Source organism: Seriola aureovittata, chromosome 5 (assembly GCF_021018895.1).
Source record: "Seriola aureovittata isolate HTS-2021-v1 ecotype China chromosome 5, ASM2101889v1, whole genome shotgun sequence".
Classification (NCBI taxonomy): domain Eukaryota; kingdom Metazoa; phylum Chordata; class Actinopteri; order Carangiformes; family Carangidae; genus Seriola; species Seriola aureovittata.
This window is the reverse complement of record NC_079368.1, coordinates 30,602,356-30,617,355: the sequence shown is the minus strand read 5'-3', so window position 1 is coordinate 30,617,355 and position 15,000 is coordinate 30,602,356. Positions and strand designations below refer to the sequence as shown.

The 15,000-nt window shown below is 46.6% G+C and overlaps 3 protein-coding genes across 5 annotated transcripts in view; 2 read left to right on the top strand and 1 right to left on the bottom strand.

The window, feature by feature from the left end:
- The window catches only part of dab2ipa (DAB2 interacting protein a), a 20,767-nt gene extending 17,476 nt beyond the window's left edge, over positions 1–3,291 (top strand). For both annotated transcript variants that reach the window (XM_056377279.1, XM_056377278.1), the window contains 2 exons: positions 1,775–1,862; positions 2,126–3,291. In XM_056377279.1, coding sequence (XP_056233254.1) covers positions 1,775–1,862; positions 2,126–2,296 — 259 coding nt within the window. In that variant the 3' untranslated portion in view covers positions 2,297–3,291. The remainder of the gene's footprint in view (positions 1–1,774; positions 1,863–2,125) is intronic.
- A 165-nt stretch (positions 3,292–3,456) lies between these two features.
- Positions 3,457–12,061, bottom strand: LOC130170213 (gelsolin-like). The gene is made up of 19 exons (XM_056377401.1): positions 11,690–12,061; positions 10,219–10,419; positions 9,421–9,575; positions 8,361–8,522; positions 7,446–7,505; positions 7,278–7,367; positions 6,918–7,007; positions 6,711–6,843; positions 6,479–6,567; positions 6,274–6,402; positions 6,102–6,188; positions 5,875–6,008; positions 5,678–5,768; positions 5,431–5,601; positions 4,342–4,516; positions 4,140–4,261; positions 3,983–4,060; positions 3,822–3,882; positions 3,457–3,691 (listed from the first exon to the last, which is right to left on the bottom strand). Exons 2-19 carry the CDS (start codon positions 10,409–10,411, stop codon positions 3,528–3,530), a joined length of 2,184 nt encoding a protein of 727 aa, XP_056233376.1. The 5' UTR covers positions 10,412–10,419; positions 11,690–12,061; the 3' UTR covers positions 3,457–3,527.
- A 2,605-nt stretch (positions 12,062–14,666) lies between these two features.
- Positions 14,667–15,000, top strand: part of fhip2b (FHF complex subunit HOOK interacting protein 2B) — a 12,886-nt gene continuing 12,552 nt past the window's right edge. For both annotated transcript variants that reach the window (XM_056376010.1, XM_056376011.1), the window contains exon 1: positions 14,667–14,844. In XM_056376010.1, the coding sequence (XP_056231985.1) occupies positions 14,794–14,844 (51 nt within the window). In that variant the 5' untranslated portion in view covers positions 14,667–14,793. The remainder of the gene's footprint in view (positions 14,845–15,000) is intronic.

The window sequence follows — 15,000 nt, the reverse complement described above, 5'->3', positions numbered from 1 at the left end:
CCTGTCTGTCTGAACACCTGTCTGTGTGTACACCTGTCTGAACACCTGTCTGTGTGTACACCTGTCTGTTTGAACACCTGTTTGTGTGAACACCTGTCTGTGTGTACACCTGTCTGTCTGACCACCTGTCTGTGTGTACACCTGTCCGTCTGAACACCTGTCTGTGTGTACACCTGTCCGTCTGAACACCTGTCTGTGTGTACACCTGTCCGTCTGAACACCTGTCTGTGTGTACACCTGTCTCTGTGTACACCTGTCTGAACACCTGTCTCTGTGTACACCTGTCTGTCTGAACACCAAATCTAGACACCTGTCTGGGTGTACACCTGTCTGTCTTAACACCTGTCTGTGTACATCTGTCTGAACACCTGTCTGTGTGTACACTTGTCTGTCTGAACAACTGTCTGTGTGTACTCCTGTCTGTCTGAACACCAAATCTGAACACCTGTCTGTGTGTACACCTGTCTGTCTGAACACCTGTCTGTGTACACCTGTCTGAACACCTGTCTGTGTGTACACCTGTCTGTCTGAACAACTGTCTGTGTGTACACCTGTCTGTCTGAACTGTCTGTGTGTACACCTGTCTGTCTGAACACCTGTCTGTCTGTACACCTGTCTGTCTTAAAACCTGTCTGTCTGAACACCTGTCTGTGTGTACACCTGTCTGTCTGAACACCTGTCTGTGTGTACAACTGTCTGTCTGAACACCTGTCTGTGTACACCTGTCTGAACACCTGTATATGTGTACTCCTGTCTGTCTGAACACCAAATCTGAACACCTGTCTGTGTGTACACCTGTCTTTCTGAACACCTGTCTGTGTACACCTGTCTGAACACCTGTCTGTGTGTACACCTGTCTGTCTGAACAACTGTCTGTGTGTACACCTGTCTGTCTGAACACCTGTTTGTGTGTACACCTGTCTTTCTGAACACCTGTCTGTGTACACCTGTCTGAACACCTGTCTGTGTGTACACCTGTCTGTCTGAACAACTGTCTGTGTGTACACCTGTCTGTCTGAACTGTCTGTGTGTACACCTGTCTGTCTGAACACCTGTCTGTGTGTACACCTGTCTGTCTTAAAACCTGTCTTTCTGTACCCCTGTCTGTCTGAACACCTGTCTTTTTTATACACCTGTCTGTCTGAACACCTGTCTGTGTGTACACCTGTCTGTCTGAACACCAAATCTGAACACCTGTCTGTCTGAACACCTGTCTGTGTACCCCTGTCTGAACACCTGTCTGTCTGTACGCCTGTCTGTCTGAACACCTGTCTGTGTGTACACCTCTCTGTCCGTACCACCTGTCTGTCTGAACACCTGTCTGTCTTTACCACCTGTCTGTCTGAACACCTGTCTCTCTGTACACCTGTCTGTCTTAAAACCTGTCCTTATGTACACAACTGTCTGTCTGAACACCGAATCTGAACACCTGTCTGTGTGTACACCTGTCTTTCTGAACACCTGTCTGTGTACACCTGTCTGAACACCTGTCTGTCTGTACGCCTGTCTGTCGGAACACCAATCTGTCTGTACACCTGTCTTTCTGTACACCTGTCTGTCTGAACACCTGTCTGTCTGTATGCCTGTCTGTCTGAACACCTGTCTGTCTGTACACCTGTCTGTCTGAACACCTGTCTGTCTGTACACCTGTCTGTCTGAACACTTGTCTGTCTGTACGCCTGTCTGTCTGAACACCTGTCTGTCTGTACACCTGTCTGTCTGAGCACCTGTGTACCTGTGTGTCAGTTACCTGTTTGTCTGAACACCTGTGCAGGTTGATGGCGGTGGAGGAGGAGCTGAAGAAGGATCACTCTGACATGCAGGCTGTGGTCGATTCCAAACAAAAGATCATAGAGGCACAGGTACCTGTCTTTCTTCCTATCTGTTTACCTGTTTAGCCTCTCACCTGTCTCTCTCTCACCTGTGTGTCTCACCTGTCTCCCTCATTTATCTGTCTGTCCCTCACATGTCTCTCTCTCACCCGTCCGCCTCACCTTCCTGTCTCACCTGTCTCTCTTTCACTTGCCTGTCTCCCACCTGCCTGTCTCATCTGTCTCTCTCTCACTTGCCTGTCTCTCACCTGTCTGTCTCTCACCTGTCTCTTTCTCACCTGTCTGTCTCTCAGGAGAAGAGGATAGCGAGTCTCGATGCAGCGAACACTCGCCTGATGGCGGCTCTGACACAACTGAAGGAGAGGTATGCTGTGACATCACAGAGGAACGGCCTGTCTCCTAGCAACACATCGTCTCTGCAGATCACAGAGAACGGAGAGTTCCGCAACTCTGGCAACTGCTAGGCAACCTGCTGCTGAGCTCTGATTGGCCGTGACTCATTGAGCGGGAGGGGCTGAACTGCTGGCAGCAAGATGAAGTCATCGACCAGGCTTTTTAAAAAATCAACCAATCACAGCCGTCGTAGTTTCCATAGACCTGTCAATCAACCCCCCTACAGCCACAGATCTGACCTCTGACCAGACTCCGCCCATGTTGCTAGGTTACCCCTCAGTTCCTGTTTTGTTTTGCATGTTTTCTCTTTGAACATCTTCCGATGTCTGACATCATATCCTGTTTCCTTTTGATACTTCCTGTTAAGAGATGGAAACTTCCACCAACAAAACTGAACACATCATCTGGAACAACCCCACCTGTGTATGGCTCTGGTCCAATCACACTGACTCTTTCCATGTATGGCTTCAGTCCTACTGGACCAACTTTGGCTGTATATGGCTCTTGTCTAATTGGACTACACTCATCCATATATGGTTCTGTTTTAATCTGATAAACTGGAACAACTCCAGCTGTATATGGCTCTGGTGTGACTAAGCTCAGAACTGTTTATCTGTTTTTAGGTTCTTTATCTTCAGATGGTGATTTAAAGGAGCAGCCCAACAGTCAGATCAGCTTCATGTCTGTACAGAGACAGATTAGCCTAGCTTAGCACAAAGACTGGAAGCAGAGGGAAACTGTTGAACTGTAGTTGACCCTCCAGACAGTTAGAGGTTAGTTTGTGTTGTTTCAGAGAATTCTACTGATTTTAGTGTAAACATCAGATTTAATTGTAAAACAGTAAAAACTCTTTAAATTGTGATGAATAGTTTGTGAACACACACACACATCTGCTGTCCTGTATAAACTCGGCTGTTCTCTACTGAACTCTACTGGACTCTAAGGTTCTTTGCTGGACTCTGTTATACTGTATTCATGAGAAATGTTTTGTTTGTTTCCTCTTGCTGTTATTTATCAACATCAGTATTTATAAAGAGATGCTCCAATAAACTATTACACTATCCAACTGTTGCTATAGCGATGAGTGACAGGAGACACCGTGGCAACAAGCAACACACACACACACACACACACACACACACACACACACACACACACACACACACACACACACACACACACACACACACCAGGTATGGTCAGTGCTGCTTCACACAGAGACAGACAGGTGTGCAGGCAGACAGCTTTTATTTATTGCAGCAGTGAGACCCACAGCTCTTTATCTCTAAACAGGAAGTGATGTCACATGTTCTCCATGAGGCGCTCCAGCGGGTCGACTTTCCAATACTCGTGGTTCCAGCCCAGGAACCAGCCGGTAAAGGTCGGCGGTTCGAACCCCTGCTTCACCATCACTGTGGGGGTGCGAGGGTCTCTGGAGGACGGGTCGCTCTCTATGTACTGGACAGCTGCACAGGAAACACAGTTAGCCCTTAGCATCCTGGACCACCTGGACCAGGTTCAGTCTCAGGTACCTGTGACCAGGTAGTTGTGTGTTTGATCAGGTGATGCTGGGTTCACACTTCCTGTATGTCTCACCTGACACCGCCGCCTCCGTCTTCTCCTGCTCATGAGCCTTGTTTCCGATCCAAACAAACACCTGCAGGAGGAAAAAGGAAGTGAGGGGTTGTAGCAGGAAAGGAGACTAGGATGCCACAGGGGCAGGACCTGTAACCATGGTGACAGCGGAAGAGACTTACCTGGTCCCAGGTATCCAAGATCATGACATCATCAGGAGCAAGGTCATCCTGCGTCAGCTCACCTGGAACCTCCTCCATCTGAACACAGAGAGAGATAGTGACTGTGTGGCCTGACCATGTGACCTGATCATGTGACCACGTGACCAGCCTGACATACCAGGAAGTTGCCAGTCTTGTTGGAGCAGGCGAACAGACGAGGAGGATGAGCCTCCATCTCATTCTCCATCCGGGGCAAGCGACAGTAGTCTTCCTGCCCTCCCAACGCATCCCAAAATGCATCTGTACACAAACACACAGTCAGGTAGGGTGGACTTCAGCTGGTTTGAATGTTGAGACTCCCTCATCACTCCCCCCCTCACCTTCCTCCTCCCCCTCCTCAAGTGGAGCAGGTGTCACCTGCAGGATCCCGGCCAGGTGTTCAGCTCCCTGGACCTCCGCGGAGCTGCTCCTGCGGCCTCTCCAGGTCCACGATCCAGAGGAGGACACCAGCAGGAACACGTCACTGGAGTTCAGACTGGAGGAGGACGGATCCACCTGAAGACGACAGAGGAGACACACTGGTCTAACTGGTCTAACTGGACCAACTGGACTGACCGGTCTAACTGGACCGACTGGTCTAACTGGACCGACCGGTCTGACTGGACCGACTGGTCTAACTGGTCTAACTGGACCAACTGGACCGACTGGTCTAACTGGACCGACCGGTCTAACTGGTCTGACTGGACCGACTGGTCTAACTGGTCTAACTGGACCAACTGGACCGACCGGTCTGACTGGACCAACTGGTCTAACTGGTCTAACTGGACCAACTGGACCGACTGGTCTAACTGGACCGACCGGTCTGACTGGTCTGACTTGGACCGACTGGTCTAACTGGACCGACCGGTCTAACTGGTCTGACTGGACCGACTGGTCTAACTGGTCTGACTGGACCGACTGGTCTAACTGGACCGACCGGTCTAACTGGTCTGACTGGACCGACCGGTCTAACTGGTCTGACTGGACCGACTGGTCTAACTGGTCTAACTGGACCAACTGGACCGACCGGTCTGACTGGACCAACTGGTCTAACTGGTCTAACTGGACCAACTGGACCGACTGGTCTAACTGGACCGACCGGTCTAACTGGTCTGACTGGACCGACTGGTCTAACTGGTCTGACTGGACCGACTGGTCTAACTGGACCGACCGGTCTAACTGGTCTGACTGGACCGACCGGTCTAACTGGTCTGACTGGACCGACTGGTCTAACTGGACCGACTGGACTGACCAGTCTAATTGGACCGACCGGTCTAACTGGTCTGACTGAACCGACCGGTCTAACTGGACCGACTGGTCTAACTGGACTGACTGGTCTAACTGGACTGACTGGTCTGGATCAGATCCATTATATAAACCTGATCCCTGTCTGATCAGGACTCAGTCTCTGACTCTGGTTTCTCTCTCACCTCCACAGCTCTGGTGTCTCTCGCTGGATTCGCTCGAACCTGGAACAAGCGTGTATTTGCCGCCTCTGATTGGCCACCTTCTCTGGAAGTCCCACCTTTGTACACCACCATTGGCTGGCCCCCGAACAGGCTCATGAGGTGGGCGGGCTCTTTTCCCTGAACCACTCGCACCTGCAGACAGGTAACAGTGAGGTCTGTAAGACTGGAGGTTTCTACAGATCTGGGTCCAGAGTCCAGAGTCCAGTACCTGAACAGCACCGCCTCCCAGCTCATCATCCATCTGGACAGCCAAGATGGCCGACGCTCCAACCTCATCCTGGCTAGACTCCGCCCCCTGCCTGTAAACACGGATCCTTGTTATTGTTGCTGTAGCAGGAAGCGAACACCAGGTGGAGCTCAGAGTCACAACACGTGTGTTAGAACACGTGTGACATGACGTCTCACCACATGTAGACAATGTGTCCGTCTCTGTCTCCATGGTGATACTGGTACAGTATGATGTAACTGTCTCCTCCATAGAACTGACCAAAGACTGACAGGTCCACCAGAACTTTCTCTGACCCCTCAACACGCCACACCTGAGACAGACAGGTAGACAAGTCAGACAAATAGGTAAAGAGACAGGCAGGCCAGAAAGACAGGTGAAGAGAGACAGACAACACCCTCCTCACCTGCTTCTCTCCGTCTCCTCTGTCCACCATACCGTGCTGCGCTGCCATGGCGTCTGATTGGTGGAGCTTCGACACGTCAAACGGCACCTGTCCAATCAGAGGAGTTAGGACTGGTTTGGTCGGGTCTGGGTCTGGAACACTTTGGTCCTGGACTGGACCTTGATTGGTTTACCTTCTTGATCTTTGCTATCTGATTGGACACATAGGCCTTTCCCATGCCAACGGTGTCGTCAGGATCCGTCCAGTCCTTAAAGTATTGTTTGAAGAGAGGAGTCTCCCCGTGTTCAGGAAGGACCTGGACCTGAGGGGACAGAGTCAGGGGTGTGTGTGTGTGTGTGTGTGTGTGTGTGTGTGTGTGTGTGTGTGTGTTTGTTTACCTGTGTGTGTGCTGGGTAGTTCATCTTGTGGATGAACTGCTCTGAAGTTTTCAGAACAGCATGGCGCTCCTCAGCGTTCGAATCCTTACCTACACACACACACACACACACACACACACACACACACACACGCACTTTATAATGACTCTCAGGTGACTGTCCACATTGATCAGGTTACAGATTTCAGCTCCTCAGTCTGAACTGGTGTGAGAGAAGAGATGAAACTTTGAACCTTTCCAGACGAAGATGTGTCCGTTGGCTCCGTTGTCGAGGATGAAACACTCGCTGGGCTGCAAAGCATCCTGGGAAAAGGGGTTGTGCTCTGCTACCATGGTAACTTCTATGTCCCCATCTGTATTCGACACCTGAGAGACAGACAGGTGAAGACTTCCTGCTGCACAACAACAACAAGTCCTAAGGTGAGAGACACCTGCCTCACCTTGTAGAGCTGAGCCTGCTTCCTGTTGGAGGCATCCATCCTGGTGTCGTCACTGTGAGCTTCAGGAAGCTCCGGCTTCTCCCCGAGGACCTGAGGTCAGGGGTCAGGGGTCAGAGGTCATGGACTCATTGATCAAAGGTCTGTCACATCAACCAGACAGTTACTTCTTCCTCCATGTGTCTGTGCAGACGACTTTCTGACGTTCACTTCAGTTTTCCCAGGAGGAAACTGTCATATTCCGACCACACATGAACGCAGCACAGACCTGCCTCACATTAACACACTGCAGTACAGTACAATACTCTCACTGTAGTATTCATAGTATCAGTATGTTTTTGTCAGGTCATGTGACGTCATCACCTCCAGCATCCTGTCTGGCTCCGCCCCTTCATCACAGATCAGCAGCTTGGCCCGCCCACACCGCTCATCGTCACGGATACCCTTAGACACCTGTCAAATAACCAATCAATCAGTCATGCATGATGTCACTCAATAATGATGATTTCAGGGGGTGATGTCACCACTCACCATGGTGGCCTTCAGCTTCTCAAAGTGGTTACTATGGGAACCAGACCACTGGATGATTTCCTGTAAAAAGAAAGAGACAGGTTCAGAGCTGTCTGTCTGATGGCCTGTCTCACTTCCTGTGTCACCTCTCTCTACCTGTGTCTCTCAACCCATCTCACCTCCGTCTACCTGTCTCACTTCTCTACCTGTGTCACCTCTCTCTCTACCTGTCTCACCTCACTTCCTGTCTCACCTCTCTCTACCTGTGTCTCTCTACCCATCTCACCTCTGTCTACCTGTCTCACTTCTCTACCTGTGTCACCTCTCTCTACCTGTCTCACCGGTCTACCTGTTTCACCTCACTACCTGTCTCACCTCTCTCTACCTGTGTCTCTCTACCCATCTCACCTCCGTCTACCTGTCTCACTTCTCTACCTGTGTCACCTCTCTCTACCTGTCTCACCTCACTCTCTACCTGTCTCACTTCTCTACCTGTGTCACCTCTCTCTACCTGTCTCGCCGGTCTACCTGTTTCACCTCACTACCTGTCTCACCTCTCTCTACCTGTGTCTCTCTACCCATCTCACCTCTCTCTACCTGTCTCACCGGTCTACCTGTTTCACCTCACTACCTGTCTCACCTCTCTCTACCTGTGTCTCTCTACCCATCTCACCTCCGTCTACCTGTCTCACTTCTCTACCTGTGTCACCTCTCTCTACCTGTTCCACCTCTCTCTTCCTGTTTCACCTCTCTCTACCTGTCTCACTTCACTCTCTACCTGTCTCACTTCTCTACCTGTGTCACCTCTGTCTACCTGTCTCACCTCTCTCTCTACCCGTCTCACCTATCTCTACCTGTGTTTCTCTACCGGTCTCACCTCCCTGTACCTGTCTCACCTCTCTACCTGTTTCACTTCTTTCTACCTGTCTGTCTCACCTCTCCCAGGTCCAGGATGAAACTGTCGCCCTGGTTGAAACTCTCCCACGTGACAGGAACCTCTGTTGCCCTGACGACGTGTCGACCTTTGACCTGCAGCAGCCTCTGAACATCCACGTCATTGGTCACCACATGATTGAACCCTGAGGCCACACCCCCTTTCTGGGAAGAAACAAGAAGTGATGTCATCAATGCCAAAAACAGTTCTTTAAGTCAACTCAGGAAAATGTGTATCTTTACTGCAGTATCAGTAGTACTCAGTACTCTCAGTATCAGTTGTACTCTCAGTATCAGTAGTACTCTCAGTACTCTCATTATCAGTAGTACCCTCAGTATCAGTAGTACTCTCAGTACTCTCATTATCAGTAGTACTCACAGTATCAGTAGTACTCTCAGTACTCTCATTATCAGTAGTACTCTCATTATCAGTAGTACTCTCAGTACTCTCATTATCAGTAGTACCCTCAGTATCAGTAGTACTCTCAGTACTCTCATTATCAGTAGTACCCTCAGTATCAGTAGTACTCTCAGTACTCTCATTATCAGTAGTACCCTCAGTATCAGTAGTACTCTCAGTACTCTCATTATCAGTAGTACCCTCAGTATCAGTAGTACTCTCAGTACTCTCATTATCAGTAGTACCCTCAGTATCAGTAGTACTCTCAGTACTCTCATTATCAGTAGTACCCTCAGTATCAGTAGTACTCTCAGTACTCTCAGTATCAGTAGTACTCACAGTATCAGTAGTACTCTCAGTACTCTCATTATCAGTAGTACCCTCAGTATCAGTTGTACTCTCAGTACTCTCAGTATCAGTACTACTCACAGTATCAGTAGTACTCTCAGTACTCTCATTATCAGTAGTACTCTCATTATCAGTAGTACTCTCAGTATCAGTTGTACTCTCAGAACTGATAATAAGTAAACAATACATCAATAAATAAATAAACAGACCATCAGACAAATGTCAGAGTAGAAACTAAGCAATTACACAGAAAAGGTTCAGAGTTCAAATGTAAGAAAGGTACTACAGTACTGGGAGTTCTGGTCTTGTAGTTACCATGTACTTGAGCCCTGTTTTGAAGTATCCGGTGAAGGTACTGGACTCATGGCCCTGGACTTCACGGTACTGGACTGGCCCCCCCTGCAGGAACTCGTCCATCTGAACTGCAAAGATGGCCGCTGCTCCGCTCTCATCCTGAGAACATTCTGTACCTGCAGACCAACCAACCAATCACAGAGCAACATCAGAGTCACACCTGTGTCAACGTTCAGGCCATTATACTACTATCAGTGTTAGAGAACAGGAAGTGTACCGGTCTGAGACTGAAGACGTCCCTCAGGGTTCAGCCCTGGGTCCACTTCTGTTCATCATTTATATTAATTTCTATTCATTTGTATTTATTTATATTGATTTATATTGATTTATATTCACTGCAGGTGTAGTACTTATTGCGGCTTTCAAGTACCTAAAAAAGTCGCTTGTGAGGCAGAATAGGTCCTGTATATTTGTGTGACACGCTGCTGCTGTTCCAGAGAAGTTTCGGAGGTTTTAATGACACAATCGGATAATACAGCGGCTTTACACGCGCCATTTGATGTTAAATGTGGACACTTGGCGAACGTGTATCAAAGCAAACAAAAGAACAAAAGCGATAATGAAAAGCGGTCAACAAAAATTACGTGCAGGTGAAGCAGGTTCTGATATAACCTACCAGCTGTCAACGACGGTGCTCATGTGACCCCAAACACTGCATATCCCCATGGCAACAAGACAAAACTAATCAAACACAGAATAACCGATCAGAACCAATATATGGCTCCTACAGTAGTATTAGTACATGATGTATTGCAGTACCTTGCCAGTAGTGCAGGTCATACTGCAGGGATCCTCTGCGGGTCTCGGTGCTGTGGAGAACCAGGTAAGCATCTCCGCTGTAGAACCCTCCGTACAGACTGTCAGGTACAGGAACCAGCTCCATGTTCTCCACCCGCCACACCTGAAGCCCCGCCTTCTGACCTGCATGTTCAAACTCTGGGTGGAACACCATGATGTCACCTGTAGGGGCAGGACCGCAGAAAAACACCTGAACACAATTATGTTGCCTGCAGGGGGCGGAGCCACACAACACCGGACCGTGTCAGGTGTGTTCAATGTTTCTTTGTTTCTTTTGGTGTCAATAAAGTTTTGTTTAAAAAGAAACAAAAAGGTCAGTCAGTCACCTGTAGCTTTACCTCTTGGTTTTCAGTCTGTAGGAAACCATCTGTTATCTACATGTTCAGTATTTGGTATTAACATGTTGTGTTTCTGCTGTACTGTTCATCTTCCTGCTGTTACACTGCAAATGTCCTCAATGTGGGAAGAAGACAGGATTATCTATCTTGCCTTATTTCATCTTTTCTTATTTATATTATCTTTCCTTTTCTTTGTTCTCCTTTCTTTTCTTTTCTTATTTTATCTTTTCTTTCTTTTCTTATCTTTTCTTTTCCCAAATGATGTGTTTATTCTTTACAGACCAAAATAAAAGAGCGAAGTGATTGTTGTGTATCACGTCTTCAGAGAGACCTCCTCTCCCCACACCTCTAATACCTGAACGTGTCTCAGTGGCTGTGACTGAACACCTGATCTTCACTTATTAAATACAAGTAGAACTGAGAAGCTTCACCGAAGAGTCTCACGAACCTCACTGTGAGTCTCTGTCTGATGAGTGAATGTAAATGTTGTAATCTGTAACAGCCTCAGGGACAAATAGCAGAGTGACTCATCTTCTCCAACACAAACATCTTTGCTGCAGCTCAGAGATGCAGGAAGTGACTCTGCCCTCCCGGACAGACGGACGGACGGACGGACGGACGGACGGATAGATAGACGGACAGACGGACGGACGGACGGACGGACGGATAGATAGACGGACGGACAGACAGACAGACAGACAGACAGACAGACAGACAGACAGACAGACAGACAGACAGACAGACAGACAGGTCGAAGCTGTTTCACATTTAAACTGCTTAAAGAGGAAGCAGCTTCACAGACGTTCAAAAACTCCACAGTAAACGCCTCATTGGGGACTGGAACAGCTCTAGGATCAGATTCATAAAGTCCACAGTGAAGGTGTGAAACTTAGCTGCTGTTCACACATGAGTTATTGATGAGAGGATGAACAGAAACTAATGACGCCATGATGAAGATGATGAAGACTAAAAACTGTTTTTAAACTGTTTGTTTCAGAGTCTGACCCAGTCTGGACCTGAACCTGAACCTGTACCTGAACATGGACCTGGACTCACAAAAACACAGACGGATGTTAAGTAAAGAGGAAACTCACCGTCAGTGTTTGTCGGACGTCGTTCAGCTGGATGGAAACTGCTGCAGACAAACGAAGGCTGAGCTCCACCTGAGACTGACTGACTGTGAGGGAGGGGCTGCAGGTAACCTTACCTGTACAACCCCCTCACTTCCTCCTGTGTGCAGCTGAGCAGACACACCCAGCTGATCCACACCCAGACTGAACACCACCTGCCGCTTCCTTTGTGGTTTCATGAGTCATTGTTCAGAAGACTTTCAACAAACTTTTCTGTTTCTGTTCAGATTTTTTATTTTCTACTTAGTTTCTATCAGTGAGACTGTTGTAAACAGTGTGTGTGTGTGTGTGTGTGTGTGTGTGTGTGTGTGTGTGTGTGTGTGTGTGTGTGTGTGCGTGTGTGCACTTGTGCTTGTGTGTGTGTGTGCGTGTGTATGTGTGTGTGTGTGTGTGTGTGTGCGTGTGTGCGTGTGTGTGCACTTGTGCTTGTGCTTGTGTGTGTGTGTGGGAAACGAGATGGTGAAGATCTGTTGGACACATGCAAACTCTGTCAGTCAATACAGGAATGGTCGTTACTATGACGACTGTGTGATGTGAAGTGATTAGACAGAGGAACTAAAGTTACATATGACATCAGTGTTGACCAAGATGTGTTTATTTGTTTAATTCACAGGGGGACATGAGAGTTATGACACGTGTTCTAACTTTTGATGTCTTTATTTATTTTTACTGTTTACGAGGAAGAATGCATAAATTAAATACATTCAGGGGTCTAGTTTGTTCTGGTCTGGGTGTGGTGAACATGCCCCCACCCCTACACACACACACACACACACACACATATATATATATATATATATATATATATATATAGACAGAAACACACAAACACCATCTCTATGATTTTGATTAACCTTCAAAATAATTTTTTATCACTTAAGGTAGGCTAAATAACAGAAACACCTCAGTATAATGTAATATACACTACATCCTCCACAGTGATCAATTGAATCAACAACTGTCTAAAACTACTTTAATAATAAATTGCCAACTGAGTATATTAGTAATTATTAGGTGTATGCTCAGGCTCCAAAGTGCCTAACTACGATTAATTGGTTGATTTCGTTGCTGTTCTCAGCTGGGAACTGATATATCTGGTAACCTAAAGATGTTCTTTCATTTTTATAGTTTTATCATATATTATTATTATCACCCTGTAACATGTTTTACCCCTCCATCCTCATTTTCAAATGTAACACAATAACACGTTTACTCAGAAACATTTTAACTGACTTACTTTGTTCTTTTATCTGAGAACATTTTTACACAGTGGTTTACTTCTACTGATGTTGTTCCACTAATACTAGTGACGCTGTTCACATGTTGATGTGCTGACGTCAGCGTGGTGTCCCATCGCCAGTCAGTTTATTGCTGCTCTGTCTGAACACAGTTAATGTTGCTGTTTTCTTCATCACAGAGTCTAACTGCTGCACATTTAAACTTACACTAGTTCTGCTCCAGCACCCAGAGCTCTCTACTCCTTTTAGCAACTCTCACTAACTCAGCAGTTGTTTACATGCTGTTCAGATCTGCTAGTTGCTTTAGCTTAGCAGTCTCCCTCTCTCTCGCTCGCTCAGTGTAGTGTTGTTGTAACTTCACTGTAGGGGATGTGGTATTTACTACGTCTTCAGCAAAGTCTGCTGTCTTTAGGCACAGCTTCACTCGTTAACCAGAGCTAACTGCTATCCCTGAAAATTTTCTTCAAAAGAAGTCAGACAAACTCTTTTAAATCCCACAATTTGCAACCTTCATTGACAATTTTTATATCAAGAATGTAGAGATTTTCTGTCCTATATCACCCAGTTTTGGTCTCTTTCTTATCTTTAATGGTTTTCGAGGAAATCCATCTTACTTTTTTGATATTCACCTTTAAAACAAGAGTCTCAACCAGGTAAAAAGAACTTACTAGAGGTTCTGTTGGGCAGCTCTACCGCTACACTCAAAAAACACACACATACACACACATACACACACACACACATATATATATTGACAGAAACACACAAACAATGTCTGTACGATTTTGATTAACCTTCAAAATAAGTCTTAACATGGTAAGAAGAAATTATTGGCTCTGTTGTACAAAACCTTATGCAATTTATACTGCCAAACACAGAAGCACAGACACTTTCAAAATAAGAATCCCAAAAAGTTAACAGGTGAGGTTGGTCAAATAAGTCCGATCTTAGAAGCGATCGTCTATATGGGGATATAGTGGTATAGCTTTATTGCAAGGCAACTTCTGTTGGTCATGTACATGTGTGTGTACATGTACATGTGTGTGTACGTGTCTTGCTGTGGTTGTGGGGACACATTTGTGTTTGAAACCATCAGTGTTAGGTTATTGTGGCCAGTTTCGACAACTTGAAAAGGCTTTCTGAGAGACACCTGCAGTGACTGAGGTCAGTGTCAGGATGAGTCTCTACAACATGAATGAAACTGAAAGTAACGTCCTTTGTGCAGATTGAAATGTGAAGTCTGAAATTCACGAACCTCGCAGCAGGCACATTCAAAATTTCTCCAGGAATTTTCTTGTATATTTTACTGTATTATTTGATCTTATTGATGCACTCACAGAGTGATCTCCTGTGTTTACATTCTGTTGGATCATTTCATCCCTGAAGATGCATCATATTAATGGAAAATAACTAATAACTCCCTACTCAAAAGTATTTACTGCATCATCAACTTTTCTTGATCACTAATTTATCTTTTTAATCATTGTTAATAATTGTATTGTACATCACGTGCTTTGGAAATATTATCATAATTAATTAATTAATTAATTAATTTCTTTTAATCATTAACGCTGCTGCTCTGACTCTATTTTCATTTAACGTCCTGAGAAGTCTTTGTTTTGTTATCGAAGCTCTTATTTTGAAGATCGAATTCATCCGGACTGCGTTTTGTTTTGAAACTGGACCCCGGAAGTGAACTGACACTGTGTTGTTGACAGAGCGGTCAGCTGTTAGTTAACTTGTGAAAATGTCGCAGTAAACCTGTAACTGATAGACAACTGACCGGGTTTAGTCCAGGTTAACGGACAATCGGGGGGTTTTGGTGGGAGAATGGAGACGTTCAGTAAGCTAACCAGCATGCTCCTGCACGCGCTGGAGACGGTGAGTTAGCCCAGTTAGATCAGTTAGCTTCTGTTAGCTTGTTAGCTTCTGTTAGCTTGCTCTGTGTAAAAAGTTTAAGTTAGTTTGTGACGTGGAGGACGGAGCGGGAAAAGACCGTCCGTGTGTCCGGGTCCCTCTCTCTCCGTGTCTAAGTCT